Source organism: Lutra lutra, chromosome 12 (genome assembly GCF_902655055.1).
Source record: "Lutra lutra chromosome 12, mLutLut1.2, whole genome shotgun sequence".
Classification (NCBI taxonomy): Eukaryota; Metazoa; Chordata; class Mammalia; order Carnivora; family Mustelidae; genus Lutra; species Lutra lutra.
Window position 1 is genome coordinate 76,126,446 of NC_062289.1, and position 15,889 is coordinate 76,142,334.

Below are 15,889 nucleotides of genomic sequence, written 5' to 3' on the forward strand. Positions count from 1 at the left end.
CAATAGGGGTGCCTGGATGGCTTAGCGGTTAGGCATCTGCCTTTGGTCAAGACATAATCCCAGGGTCCTGGGATCGACCCCCGCATTGGGCTCCCTACTCAGTGGGAAGCCTGCTTCTCCCTCTCCCACTCCCCCTGCTTGTGTTCCCTCTCTTGCTGTCTCTCTCTCTCTCTGTCAAATAAATAAATAAGATCTTTAATAAAATGAAATGAAATGAAATAAAATAAAATGTTGACAATATTCTCTACCATGCAGGACCGAGGTGGAGAGGCAAAAGGATAACGTAGCACAGAGCCCTTATTCCAGTTCCTGGCATGAAGTAAGCTCGCTTTAAATGTCAACCTCCTTCCTCGCCTCCTTTAAAATGACAGAGGTTATGGGAAGATAATCCAAAACGAGGAGCTTAAGCCAGTAAATATAATATTTCTTTTTCATTTTTTTTCGAGCCTCTTGGATAGTCCTGACATCTGCAATACCATTTATGTCCACCTTATATGAGTTAACATAAAATTCCCTGGAAAAAGTGCTGTATTGTGATCAATAAATATCTCCCAGATGTCTACAAGGGTACAATGTGGCACGAGGTTCTGGGTGAAGCTGAAGATAGATTCGAGCATTGTGTCAGCCTCGCCTTCTGTGTACACTAAGGATGGAAAATTAGGAAGGATACACTAACTTTTGAGTCTCTCAGGTCACAGGAGTACATTTCTGCTCCTGAGTTCCGAGGGGTCCCCTGGTGGTATCTTGAAGAACTCACAGAATTTTCCAAAGCCCTTGCTTTATTCTTGACTTCAGGTTGCTATCAAGCTGTGCCATCCTCCAAGTCCCTTAAAATAATCTACACAGATTTCACCTCCTTCATGAGCCTCCGTGGATTCCCAGCTGGAGCTGGGGGAAGCCAGGGGATGGGCAAGGCTCCAGTTTCACTATATGGAGGACGAGACCAAAGTCTAGAGAAGACAGAGGGCTTGCTTAAGGTCAAAGAGACTGAGCTGCCTTAAGGACACCTTGTCAATGTGAACATATTCCAGCTCCTTGAATGCCACAGGACTTTCCTGCCCCAAGGCCTTGGCACAGGTTCTTCCTCCTGAAAGGAACTTTCTCGGTGCCAACTTGGACCCATCCTTCAGGAAATGTCTCTTCCTCCAGGAAGTCTTCCTTGATTGTTCCCCCAATCCTGCTTCCAAGACTGAATACGCAAATTCAACTTTCTCCTGATACTCAACATGACTATAAACTTCCAGAAGGCAGAAAGCACATCTGTCTTGTTTTGTTTTGTTTTGAGAGAGAGAGAGTGGTGGGGAGGGGCAGAGGGAGAGGGAGAAAGAGAGACTCCCAGCCAGGTTCCAGTCTGAGCATGGAGCCTGATCCAGGGCTCAATCTCACAACCCTGAGACCATGCCCCAAGCCAAAATCAACAGTCAGATGCTTAACTGTCTGAGCCACCCAGGAACCCATGTCTTGTTTACACCTGAATTCTTAACATCCACACCTTGCATGATGCAAAGTAGGCACTTAATAAATTCCTGTAGGCTGAGTGAGTTAAAGGAACTCGGTTTTCTGAACTGCTTCAGACTCTGTCCCTCCATGCCTGCCACACCCGGGTCTCAGTACTTAATGGGTTTCCTGCCAGTGGAGTGAGGGTAAGTGAGAAGCCAGACCAGACACCCCCACCTTCTCACTCCCTCCCTCCATGGAACCAGAGCTGCTCAGAGTTCATCTGCTTTCCATATTCGTGCTACCTGGTCAGATTTTCTCGAAAAGAGGGTCTCCGCCATACAACCGCTTTGAAATCATTGCCACTCATGAAATGCCACATGAGAAATTTCTTTCCAGCTAAACCTCAGGAAAAGCTGGTTTGTTTTTTTACCTTGGGATAGCAAACATCACAAAACTCACATTTCCTTTTTCTCTCTGGCCACCAGGAAGTTTAGAGCTGAACCCATTAAGGGTATAAGATCACATGCTTTCTGTGTCTGCATATTAATTCACCATCCCCAAACCTCTTTGGTGTCTATTTGAGTGTGTTTTTCCAGCTTAGATCATTTTATTTATAATTTTTCTGTTTTAGGAGGCACACGTTCTATAAGCCGCTTCGAATTCTTTGTGGCATGAAACGGGCACATCAACAAATAAGCCCACAAAGAAAATCTTCATTGGATACTTCACTGGTATTAATGTAGTCGATATTCCTGCCTTCTTCCCATTAATGATTTTCTGTTCCCCAAAGATGAGAGTGCCAGTCTTCCTGGAAGTAGCAGGTGCTATGGGAGTCAGAGGGCGCGTGTTCCAGATCCAATCCCCGGCACCCCCGCTGTGTTTCCAAGCCTCAGCTTCTACATCTATGAAGTGGGGATCACATTGGTTTCTGGCCCTGGCAGGATGGGAGGAGTGGGCTAGATCAGGAAGGCTCTGGATGCCAGACCTGGAGGTTGAGAGGGTTTCGGGGCTAATAGGGAACCACAGCAGAATAAGGAGCAGCTGAGTGAGGTAAGGTGCTGGCATTGCATTTCAATAACCCCCTTCTGCACTGGAGCCAGTCTGGGACAGGGCCTAGGACAGAGCTTTCCTACCTGCTCCAGCTGCTTGATGGTGTTTTCTTGCTGGTTTTGGATTTTCTGTTGCTCAAGGGCGCTGGATTCCAGCTTCCAGAGCCTCTCCTTCAAGCCAGCGACACAGCTCTCCCCCAGGGAGGACAACCCCAACAGCTCCCGCTTTTGGGCCTGCAGCGTCTCCACCTCCTGCTTCAGCTTCGAGGTTTCCTGCTCCTTTTGCTGCAGAGACCAAGGGGGGGTGGAGATCCAGAGTCACGTGATCATGCATCCCATCCACCGTGGGACAACTTGCCATCCCTACCTCAGCCTGGAAACTCCGGCAGGAGCTCCTGTGGGACACCAAGGGCTGCTCCCTGGGACAGCTCACACCAGTAGGGGCGGGGGCCTTTGTAGGGGAGCAACGCCACGGCCCCCAGAGTTAGACCTCAAAGCGCATAAAGGGAGTGTTTGCCCATTTGTGAGCTGTGTATCTGCCGAGAGGCAAGTGACATCTCAAGGAATGCCACACTGGGGCAGTGAGCCGAGGTGTCCAGAAATGACTCATCCAGGTTAGAAAGTCAACTCCAGGATCAAAGAACTTGGGGCTAGATCAAGAAATTGCTGAATGCCAGGATGAGCTCTCTCTTGGGGGTAGCAGGGATAAGGATAAGGAGCAAATGAATAAAGTGCCCATGTCATATTTTAATAAAATCCCTCTGCACGGGAGCCTGCATAGATAGGAAAGGGCGCTGGATGAGGTGACAGGGACTCATTCTTTCCCAAGCCTCTCCTATCTCCCAGGTAGGTACCTTGAAAGTGCTCAGATCCTCTGACAATCACTCTTTCAATGACAGTTGTCTTAAGGCACCCCGGAACCCATGACTCCAGCTGGCTGGCAGACCAGCCTACCCCTGCTACCCCACCCCAAGGTTCTCTCCCTGTCACTATTTACCTTGGGTGAAAGAGGGGGCTGTTTTCCTGGAAACCAGCAACTAAAAGCCTAGAGGGCTCCATGCCCTTCCCATCCCTTACCTTCAGCTGTTGCTGAAGCTGGCCTAGTTCCCACCGGATGCTGGTGTTCTCCTGGGTCACTTTCTCCCGAAGACCCTTCTCAAACACAGACTCCCCCAGGGCCTGGGCCAGCTGCATATCAAACCTGTTCAAGCAGAGGGCATGTCATGGCATTGTGGGGGGGGGGGTCCCTGGGGCATGAGGGGCGGGCAAGGGCTGGACAGAGGCAGTGAACTTATCGGCAACCACGAGAGAGAGAAAGAAAAAGAGAGGGAGGGAGAGAGAGATGAGAGTTTGCACTCAGTGCTTTTATCTAAGGTTGTGGATGGGCAGGAGGAATCTAGAATGTCAGAGGGCAACTTTTAGGGCTCAGATAGAGCTTCTCCAAATATAACAGAGACTTGTATAAAACACGATAAAATACATAAGTGAAAACCAGGGTAGAATAGATAATAGAACAGATAACAGGAAAAGAAGAACATACAGAAAGATAGAAAAACCTCATCTATCGGGTTTCCCCATATATAGGCTTGGGGTCTAATAGTCACTGATGGGGGAAGGAATGGAAGTATATATTTGCACAAACAAGAGAGAGTCTATACTGTGTCTCCTATAGGAGATTGTCTGTCTCCTGTAGCCATCAGCTATATCAGAGCCCAGTGATTATTGATAAAAGGCTGGACACTACTACATTTGGTCTTGTCTTCATTTGGTTCCCCAGTGAAAAACACAGAGACTCGACGGTCCTCTTCAGGGCTGCCCTGGGAATCAGGAAATGCCTCATTTGGGGCCCACCTGCTCCTCCACGATGGTGACTGCCAAGTGTGAAGCACCTCCTGGATTTGACATCATTCTATGCAGTTGCCTTGAACTTCTACCCCTCTCCTAGATGAGGAAATCAGTAGAGGAGGCTCTCTGCCAAGCCTCAATAAGGTATGACCTTGGTCACTTGCCCTCGGACCACACGGAAACCCCTATGGAAAGTTCCCTGGGCACGGCCAGCCTGGCTGAACGGGGCGTGGGGTCTGGGCCCTAGCGGGAAGAAAGTCTCCCCTGTTACAAGACTATCCAATGTATCTTAACACCAGATGGTCATTCAAAGCCTCAGACTCCCAAGAGAGCCCATCATGGGAGGATGAGGGAGTCCTCCTGTTGGAAGAGCCCAGGAGCTTTCTCATTGGCTGATGGTGACGTCATTCAAGGCCACCTGAAAAGGGAAACATCGTGGTGGTAACAATGGTGTGGAGTCCCAGAGTGCCAGGCTCTGCACTGGGTCCATGTAGTAAGGATTCAGCAAGAAACATGTGATGATATGGATTTTACAGAAGAGGAAGCTGAAGTTCAGACAGGCAGAGTGATTTGGCCCCAAATGCCAGGCAGGGTCCAGGTCCGTTGCTGTCTTAGCTAGCCCCCCATCTAACTGGTACAGTTGGGGACAGACAGTGGGGGATAGCCAGGGAAAGAGGGTTCCAAGGAGGCCCTGGCCTAACAGGCCACCTAATGCCAAAGAATGGCTCCTACAGAGACCCGAACTTCTGGAACACATTGACCGACAAACTGCATGAGGCCAGATGGATTCCCACACCCACTTCACCCCACCCAAAGCAGGCCTGGGTTCTAACCTCCAGTGAGTGTGTGAGTCGGTGAGCCCAGCCCAGGCCTCACCGCAAGGAAGCAGGCTGGGAGTTCCATCGGCCCTCTGTGACCCGTGGAGTAACCATGGCAACAAGAAGCCAAACCCAGATGGAACCACTTTGGGTGGCTGTGAACTTAGATGCCACGGTGGGGAGATAGGGGAACTGTGGTGGACATCAGTCCACCAGGGCCCAGCAAACTGAGGCGGCGGCTACCTCTACAGTTTGATGAGACTTAGAGAGATAGGAGGAAGGGTTGCTCCCTTCTAGATCTTTCCCCACTACATTTTGCCTGACTTCCCATCATTAGAGCAAGGCTTCTATCATCCATCGGCTCCCTGCTAAAATGTTGGTCCACTGAGACAGATAATGACTGCTGTTTGCAACGAGCTTCAGAACATGAATTAACGTCTGCCAGGAGAGGGAGAGGGAGCACCACAGGACACGTAAGTCTCAGGGGGAAACAATATAAGTATGAAGAAATGGGGATTTTCCCAGGGGAGCCCCATCAGGAGGGTCTTGAGTGCCTAGAATGGAGGATTCTGCCCGAGGAGTGTCAGGGAAAGACCAGAGAGATGGAATTTCCAGGTCGCAAAAACTCCATGGAAAGTTCCCATCCTCATCGAAGAGTGAAAACCCTCCACAATAACTCCTCAGAATAGGAGCAGAGGGTCACCTGGGTGGCTCAGTTGGTTAGGCATCTGCCTTCAGCTCAGGTCATGATCCCGGGATACTGGGATCTAGCCCTGTGTCAGGCTCCCTGCTCAGCAGGGAGTCTGCTTCTCTCTCTCCCTCTGCCCCTTCCCTGCCTGCTCATTCTCTCTCTCTCTCTCTCTCAAATAAATAAATAAATCTTTTTAAAAATATTAAAAGAACTGGAGCAGAACCCACAGATGAAAGCTGATATTGTCATAACTGGCAGAAACCCTGAGGGGAGGCTGGAGTCCCCATGTCTGCATTTACAGATGGGGTCTGCAGGAGTTATTCTTTTTTTTTTTTTTTAAGACTTTATTTATCTGACAGAGAGAGAACACAAGTAGACAGAGCAGTAGGCACAGGAAGAGGGAGAAGTAGGCTTCCTCTCAACCAGAGAGCCCAACATGAGGCTCAATCCCAAGACTCTGGGATCATGACCTGAGCCAAAGGTAGACGCTTAACTGACTGAGCCACCCAGGTGCCCCTATAGAAGCTATTCTTCAGCAATAAGTCCAAGAACTCCTTAGGAACCTCAGCCTTTCTCTGGCCTAGAGAAGAGATACCATTTGACAAGGTCACACAGGACATGGCCAAGGTAGGACAAAGCCATTTTCCCCACTGCAATGACAAGATTCAGCCGAGTCCCCAGGAACATGAAAAAGGAAACAGAGTCAGATATCAATAAAAGATTAAAGAAACCTCTCTTGTTTTGGAAGGCCATTGCTAACAACCCCCTCAAAGATCTTTTTTTTTTTTTTCACATGAAGAAGCCAGCTCAGAAAAGCTCCAAGTGAGAGAAATAATATTTAATTACACAGACCAAGTTCAAAAGAGAGAAATAATATTTAATTACACAGACCAAGTTCAAAATCTATGCCACTCCCATGAAAATATAACTCAGCTTGCCCCTTCTTACATCTCTCGTAACATTTTTCTGAATTTTCTTCCCAGACTGTCTAAAAGAGGCTGTGTCTCATCTCTTTGTCTCCTATGAAGTCTCCATTGGAGGTCGTCTAACTCAAAACGGGACTGGGCTTCCAACACAGCAAGCGTGCCCAGGCTTAAATGAGCTTGGGCACTGAGGTTTTGCAGACGGATGCTCCTGGGTCCCCATCTAGTTTCTACCATTTGGGGAGCATGGGAACCAGAGTGCCGCTTCAAGATGGGCATCATGTTCATGCACAAGGCTCCATCTGTCTGTGCCAGAGCTGTTCATGTGATCTGAGAGCTGAGGCCCTAACTGCCGAGAGCAGTGAGTGGATTTTTAGCCTCCCCATTCTGTGGCTCCGTGTCCTACAATGGGGCTAAGAATCGGACGTCAGTCCATTGGGTCGACCAACCATATCATTTAGTCCTCACTGGTATGGTGTGTTCTGCCCCCTGACCCGAGGATGAGAAACTGAAGCTCAAGGGGTTGAAAGATTTGTCCAAGGTCAGACAACTGGAAAAGGGCATGGTGAGGTCTTAAACTGGGGTAGCATGACATCAGGGCTCGCTCCCCCAACCACCATGCTAGGGTGTCCTCACCCTCCAGAACCAATTCCTCACTTGATAATCAGGGATGTTGAGGCCCCGAGAGGCCAAGAAAGCTCCCCAAGGTCATGTGGCTGTCTGGGTAACAGGAAGGAATCACTTCTTGCTGCATATGTGGGAGAACCTTCTAGGAATAAGATGTGAGTGGTGGGGAGGATATTAAGGGCCAGACAAGGGCATTAGGCCTTGTGGATGAGGAGCCCTGATGGAAGGGAGGGGGCCTGAGGAGGAGAACCTGGAGACCCCAGAAGACCCCCGCACCAATATAGCCCACCCTGGAGCCCCCACGAGGGGAGTGTCATGCAACTCACTTCTTCTGCTTCTTCTCAAGCTCGTGATTTCGGCTCTGATGGTTCTCCAGCTGAAGGCGGGTGTCCTCCAGGTCACAGGTCAGATGGTGGCACTTCCTCTTGTGTTGGTGGGCCATTTTCTTGGCCCCCTCATAGGCGCTCTGCAGCTCCACAAGCTGTGGGAGTCACAGAATGAATTACCCCACTGGGTCTGCACTTGAACAGACTTTCTACTTGGTACTTCAAGTAGCTGCCATCACTACAGTGAGTGTGGTGGAGAGAACAGGTGCTAGGGTCAGAGACACCCAGCCAGGACCACTTTCTGCCTGTGTCTCCACAAGGAAGCTGCTTCTCGGACCCTGTCTGCTCAGGGGGAAGATGGGGGCAGGGGCGATTGCATCCAACTCTTGGGGTCGTGTTGAAATTGCCCCCATAATAATTCTGCCAAAGTGTCCACAGATTCTACCCAAGCCCTGCCTCAACACGACAGCCCCGTGAGCCTGCAGTATGAATACCCTCCTCCGTGGGCTTCATCTCTGAGCCATGTGGAGATTAGCCAAGAAGCAGTCAAAATGGTACATCTCAAGGCTCTACCCAGGAACCCCATGAGACAGTCTGTAAAGGTTCAGGCCGTAAATGGCACTTTCGACGGCCCAAATTACACGGCAATACACATAACCATAAACAAACAGAAAAGCAAAGCCTCTTGCCTCTTCCTCAAGGAAAAGCCCTCCCAAATGTCCTAGTTTAAATCTGGGAAAGAGGACAACTCAGCACACTTGCTTTGAAGAAATGGCCTCATTAAAGAATTTCTTTAAATAAGCAAAACTCTGAGTTAATGAAGCCTGTAATTCTAAATTCAGTATTTGAAGGCAAATGGGATGTTTTCTTATATTCTGTAGCTCAGAAAAGGTTGCAGCTTTATTACTTCTTAATGCGGCATGAATAACTCCCCCCTTCCTTGGGGAAACTGACCCGCCTTTATAATTTGTTACTAAAGAACTCCGCAGTTCCCTTGTAGTTGGGTTTATCCACAGCTCAGGATGACTTTGAGGACTACAAAATAATGTCTGGCTTGGAAGTGACCACAAAAACCATCATCAGCAGGGAGAATCCTGACCTTCCATTGTTTATAAAACCCCCATATGATCTCACCCTGGCCCCCCTCTGCATGGTGGTCACATAATGCTTTTCTCTCAGTGAGGAGATACATTTAACAGCAGGACAGGCAAGTAGGACCTCAATTCTCAAGGTGGTCATCACTGATGGGGATGGGGAACCCAGAAGTGAGCAGATAATTATAATACATCATGATGAGGTTTATACTTGGGGACACAATTCAAGGGCACCCAACCAGTCTGTATCAGGGGAGACTTTCTGAAGGGAAGGACATATAAACTCACATCTTAAGGATAGTTGGAGGTATCCAGGTCAGGGAAGGAGAATATTCTAGGAAAAGGTAAGTATGTGCAAAGGCCCAGAAGTGAGGAAGACTAAGGCAGTGCAAGGGAAGAGGATAGAGAGCCCAGAAATAGACTCACAGAGATATAGACATTTGATCTTTCACAAAGGGATAAAGGTGATACAATGAGCAAAATAATCTTTTCTGCAAATGATGTTGAGACAACTGGTCATCCACATGCAAAAAAAAAAAACAAGAAGAAGAAGAATCTTGACATAGACCATACACCCTTCACAAAAATTAACTTAAAATGTATCACACACCTAAAATGTAAAACTATAGGGCTGCCTGGGTGGCTCAGTGGGTTAACCCTCTGCCTTCAGTTCAGGTCATGATCTCAGGGTCCTGGGATTAAGCCCCGCATCGGGCTCTCTGCTTAGTGGGGAGCCTGCTTCCTCCCCTCTTTCTCTGCCTGCCTCTCTGCCTACCTGTGATCTCTGTCTGTCAAATAAATAAATAAAATCTTAAAAAAAAATAAAAAATAAAATGCAAAACTTTAAAGCTCCTGGAAGATAATTTAGATGAAAACCTACATGACCTTGGGTTTGGCAATGACTCTTTAGAGATATACACCAAAGTCATGACCCATGAAAGAAAGAATTTAAAAGCTGGACTTCATTAGAAGTTAAAAATTTCTGCCCCGCAAAAGACACTGTCAAGAAAATGAAAAGACAGGGGTGCCTGATTGGCTCAGCTGGTTAATCAGCCTTCAGTTCAGATCATGGTCCCAGGGTCCTGGGATTGAACCTCATGTTGGGGCTTCCTGCTCAGTGGGGAGCCTACTTCTCCCTCTCCCTCACCCCACCCCCTGCTTGTGTGTTCTCTTGTTTGCTCTCAAATAAATAAATAAAATCTTTTAGAAAAATAGAGAGAAAATGAAAAGACCAGCTATCAACTGGGAGGAAATATTTGCAAAAAAACATATTGGACAGATGACTGTTCTCCAAAATATACAAAGAACACTTAAAACCCAACAAGAAAACAACTCAATTAAAAAAATGGGCCAAAGACCTTAAAGGATAGTTCTCACAAAGAATAAAGACCATGAATAAGCCTTTCAAAAGGTGCTCCATGTCATATAGCCCAAGGGAATGGCAAATTAAAACAAGATACCACCATGCACCTATGAGAATGGCCCAAATCCAGAACACAGACAACACCAAATGCTACCAAGGATGTAAAGCAACAGGAATTCTCACTCAGTGCTGGTGAGGATGCAACATGGAACAGCCACAGTGGGAGACAACTTGGCAGTTTCCTCCCAAACTGAACATGCTCTTCCCATATGATCCAGCAATTATTCTCCTTGCGATTGACCCAGAGGAGTTGAACGTTTCTGTCCACACGAAAACCTGCACATGGGTGTTTATTTCAGCTTTACTCGCAATTGCCAAAACATGGAAGCAACCAATATGTTCTTCCATAGGTGAGCGGACACACTGTGGTCTATCCAGACCATGCAATATTCTTCAGCTATCAAGCTAGGAAAACAGAGAAACTTCAATGCCTACAACTAAGTGAAAGAAGTCGATCTGAAAAGGTGACACACCTTATGATTCCAGCTATGTGACATTCTGGAAAAGGCGAAAGTATGAAGGGATGAATCACTGAGGCAGAGAGGATTTTTAGGGTAGCAAAACTCTTTTTTTTTTTTAAGATTTTCTATTTATTTGACAGAGAGAGAGAGAGAGGCAGCAAGAGAGGGAATACAAGTAGAGGTAGTGAGAGAGGGAGAAGCAGATTCCCCACTGAGCAGGGAGCCCGATGTGGGGCTTGATCCCAGGACCCTGGGATCATGACCTGAACTGAAGGCAGACACTAACAGACTGAGCCACCCAGGCACCCCAAACTCCTCCTTAAAACTACAATGGAGGATCCATGTCCTGACACATTTGTCTAAACCCACAGAATGTACACCAAGAGTGAACTCTACTGTAACCTATAGACTTTAGGTGATAATGAAGCATTAACATAGGTTCATCCATTGTATCAAGGGCGCCCCTCTGGCAGGGGTTGTTGACGAAGGAGGCAATGGTCTAAGCAGGGAATGTATAGGAAGATACCCTCCGCTCTCTCTGGCTATAAGCTTTGAACAAGTGAATATGCTTGGATTCAGCATGCTAGAGTCATTTATGAGAGCTGACTCCCCTCCCAATTCCACACAGTGCTCTCACAATGGTAGGCTGAGATTGGCCTCAGTGGAAATATTTACACCATGAAAATTGGCCATTGGTAAATGCTAGACATCGGGGTGTTTAGTTTCAAAGGCCCAGTTACCAGCACACCACTAGTTAGAGTGTAGGCTGGTTAAAATGTAGTCTAGGTATCACTGGAGACCATTCAAAACAGGCAAAGAGACCAAAATATCCCTATATTTGTCTAGAAAATATTAGATATGAATACCTGATATTTGTGATGTCTGGCTGCACTTTCAAGAAAGAAAGGAAGACTTCAGGATATCCTAAACACAAAGGACACAAAACAAGAGCCATGATGGGTTTGGCAGCCATGGTGGGGGAGAAAGAGAGCAGCCAAAAGATCCAGAAATGTCACTAAGGAGCATAGCACCACAGCTGGGCTTGAACGCTCAGACAGAGACAAGAGACAAAGCCTTGGGACTAAGGAAAGTGGAGGTTGGAAAGAAGACCCCTGCATTAAGTCATGACCCTCAGAGAGCTGCCCCTCAGGGTAAAGGGGCAGGAAAAGCTCCACCCACTGGTCTGGAAGGGAGTCAGAAGGCCTGGTGCCAGGCTGGCTCTGGATGGATGAGAACATGTTCCCCTAAGAAGTCAAAACCCTAGATCTGTGCCTCAGGTGGGTTGAGAGCTCAAATTGGCACTTTGCCCTTGTTGCCAAAGTCTGCAATGGAGAGAAAATTTCAGAATCTCAAAGGCTGCTGCAGGAGACAGAGCAAAAATACTCCTTCTAGAGAAAAACACCCACAACCCTATAAACATAGAACTGCCATGAAAATCAATACAACATTTTTTTAAAGTTTAAAAGCAAGAGCTAAAATAACTAAACAAAAAATTAAAAATAGAGCCACCCTATGACCTGGCAATTACACCACTGGGTATTTACTCCAGAGACACAGATGTAATGAAAGGAAGGGCCACATGCACCCCATGTTCATAGCAGCATTGTCCACAGTGGCCAAACTGTGGAAAGAGAAGAGATGCCCTTCAATAGACAAATGGATAAAGAAGATGTGGTCCATGTACACTATGGAGTATTATGCAGCCATCAGAAAGGATGAATACCCAACTTTTGCATCAACATGGATGGGACTGGAGGAGATTATGCTGAGTGAAACAAGTCAAGCAGAGAAAGTCAATTATCATATGGTTTCACTTACTTGTGGAACATAAGGAATAACATGGAGGACATTAGGAGAAGGAAAGGAAAATCGAAGGGGGGGGAAATCAAAGGCGGGGGGATGAACCATGAGAGACTGTGGACTCCAAGAAACAAACTGGGGGTTTTAGAGGGGAGGGGTGGGGAATGGGTGAGCCTGATCGTGGGTATTAAGGAGGGCACGGATTGCATGGAGCACTGGGTATGGTACAGAAACAGTGAATCTTGGAACACTGCATCAAAAACTAACGATGTATTTTATGGTGACTAATATAACACCATTAAAAAAAAGAAAAAATAATAAAATAACTAAACACACACAAAATTCACCATAAGAGTCGGAGGAAGAAAAAGGAACATTCCATCACACAGACCACCTGGGAGCCTGTGGTGCAGGAGAAAGAGGCATGTTGATGATGAGCTCACAGTCAAAATTTCCAAAACACTGAAGGAAACAGTCCACCCTGAGAGTCAGCGTAATGTGCAGTAACAGCACAGTCTGAAAGAGGCTGAAAGATCTCTTGGCTGCTGTGGGGCAGGTAGGTGAGGGGAGAAGCTGGAGGCAAGGAGACCAAGTAGGAGGCTGTTGCTCTGATCTAGATGAGAGATGGAGATGGGAGATTAGAGGCAAAGGAAATGGATAAGATTGGACAATTCTGAGGGCATATGGCAATCATTCTATAGAGGAGAAAGATCTGAGGCCCAAGGTCCAAGATTCTTTATTCCAGAGTATTCTTTCCCCATGTACAACACCCACATATGGACAAAATGTTTCTCATCTCCCACAATGACCAGTATTTGGAGTGGAGGTGGAAAAACATGAAATGGAGGTGCCCTCTTTCTCCCTCCCCAGGTTCAGCCAATACCTTGAACGGTGCTGCTAAGAACCTCCCCAATCTGGCCCTTTGGGGACCCAGATCTGCTACACCTCTTACCTTCTGCTCCAGCTCTTTCCTGGATGTCAGCTCTGAGTCCAACCTCTCCTCAAATTGCTGCAGACGCTTCCTGAGGAACTCGTTCTCCATCTGAGCACAGTCAAAGCGCATCTGCCATTCATCCGCTATTTAACAAAGTCGGGGGTGGGACGAGGCAGGAGGGGAGGTTAGGTGAATGAGGGTGGTTCTCTCACACTATCTTAGCTCTTTGCACATAATTTTGCAATATAGAGTTCCTGAGGCCTGACCTTGGACTTCAGGTTAAGAAATTCTGTCTTAAGTCCAAGTTAAAAAACAAAAACAAAAAAATCAAAAACCTCTTCTTCCAGGCAGCCTGTCCTAACCACCTCTAGTTGTCCAAAATTATTGCCTGCTTGCTATTCTAAGCTCTGTTGCCTTATACTGTTTAATTTCTCTACAAGCATACACATACTTTTCTTTTTCCAAGGGAATTCCACAACCATCTATTCTGGAGAGCTATTTCAGTCGTTTGTAGATTCTCAACACCCTCTAGAAGCATCCACAACACACAGAAGTTTCCCCCATACATGTTGATACAAGTTCACCAATTGGAATCATGTTTCTGGCCAACCACATTGGGTGACAGTACGTAAGCAATGACTACTGGTTAAATTAATTAACAAATAAATCAATGAACAATAATTAAAGGGTAATGAATAAGGGGCAATGAATGTATAGCAACAGAGACATTGGTCCTAAGATATCTCTATGAGATAAGAGAACAATCCCTTGATTCAGTAAAAATTTTTAAAAAAAAATCTCTTGCTGGTATGATGAAAACTACTTGAATAGAAGGGGCTAGACCAAGGTTATGGTGTCTTTAGATTATCTGAGTAATAGAATAATTCCCTTAAGGTAATGGAACTGTGGGAAACATTCCACATGTGGACAGCTGAAGATAATGACCATCCACTTCATTCATCCATCCATCCATCCACCCACCCAACCATCCATCCATCCATCCAACCATCTTTCCATCCATCCATCTATGCATCCATCCATCCATAAATACATCTATCCATACATCCATACATATATACATATGTACATTTATCCATCCATACATACATATATACATATATGCATACATTCATCCATCCATCCATCCATCCATCCATCATACATTGTTCCTTCTACCATGCACTGAAATGCCCACTGAGCACACTGCTGCACATGAGGCACAAGGGATAATGAAACAAATAAGAAACCACACTATCTTCCAGCAGAATCTAGTACAGGAGACAAACATACAAAAAGACAACTACAACCTAGCATGATCAGATCTCTCATAAGGGAAGCTTATAGAAATCCAGAAGAGAATTCAAACTCACAAAAACAGCAAACTATTTTGTACATGATTGTGTCTGAGGGACTTACTACAATGCCTAGCATATCATAAATACTTCATAACTTTCACTGGATGGAGGGACGGATGGATGGATACACAGATGGATGGAAGAATGGATGGATGGACAGGTGGACACATGGATGGATGGAAGGATGGATGGAAGGGTACACAGATGGATGGATGGATGGATGGATGGATACATGGATGGATGGAAGGATGGATGAATGGATGAGTGGGTACATGGACGGATGGATGGAAGGATGGGTGAATGCTCAGAAAGATGGTAGGACTGAAGTCTTAGAGGAGGTGACTCCAATAGGGACTCCCACATAATGAACTCAAATAGGATGATAAAATTATAAGGAGTTAGAGATTGTTCAGGTTTCCACCAAGGTAAATAATACCATGGCAGAAAAAGAATCCTGTCTCCCCACCAGGGGAAAAAAAATAACCCTCAAATAGCAAGCATCTGGAAAGGAAGAGAAACCAGAAAGCATTTGTGCAGCCTTACTCGTACTCTGCGTTATGATGCACCACAGAGCGAGTGGTAGGCATGGTCAGCACAAGCAGATGAGGAAACGGTTCTCCATGCCTCAAGGCTGATTTCCACCTCTAGCGTCCCTCCCGGGGATGGGGTATGGGAGAGGCATTCTTAATCCATACATATAATTCAGCCCTTCATTATCCACTTTTCCTAGATTTATCTGACTTCCCCATGTCTACCGCAAATTTCTGGAGTGCGGGGCCCAACTAAAATCCTTCTGTCACCCCCTCCCCTGGTGGCCTACCCAGTGCTGTCCGCACACCATAAAAGGTCCTCTCCAAACACTTCACCACGTATGGTGGAAAAACAGCCATGTTTTCAATAATTGATACTCTGGCTTGAGCCATTGAGGAGGTTGTTGTGGGCTTGCTGGGGTGTGATTAAAATGTTTTATGGCTCCTTTCAACTTTCCTATATTTTAGAAATTTTCTGTAATGAGTATGTATTGCTTTCATAATGAAAAACAAAATATTTGTGGATTTGGCTTCCTGGAATGAGCATCCAGGGCTGAGAGCCTATATAGCATT

The 15,889-nt window shown here is 46.5% G+C and overlaps 1 protein-coding gene across 1 annotated transcript in view; it reads right to left on the reverse strand.

Annotated features, from left to right (window-relative positions):
* MYO18B (myosin XVIIIB) overlaps positions 1-15,889 on the reverse strand; it is a 254,335-nt gene that overhangs the window by 105,986 nt on the left and 132,460 nt on the right. Inside the window, 4 exon segments of the mRNA XM_047697085.1 lie at positions 2,574-2,774; positions 3,567-3,690; positions 7,720-7,874; positions 13,450-13,574. Of these exon segments, the coding sequence (XP_047553041.1) occupies positions 2,574-2,774; positions 3,567-3,690; positions 7,720-7,874; positions 13,450-13,574 (605 nt within the window).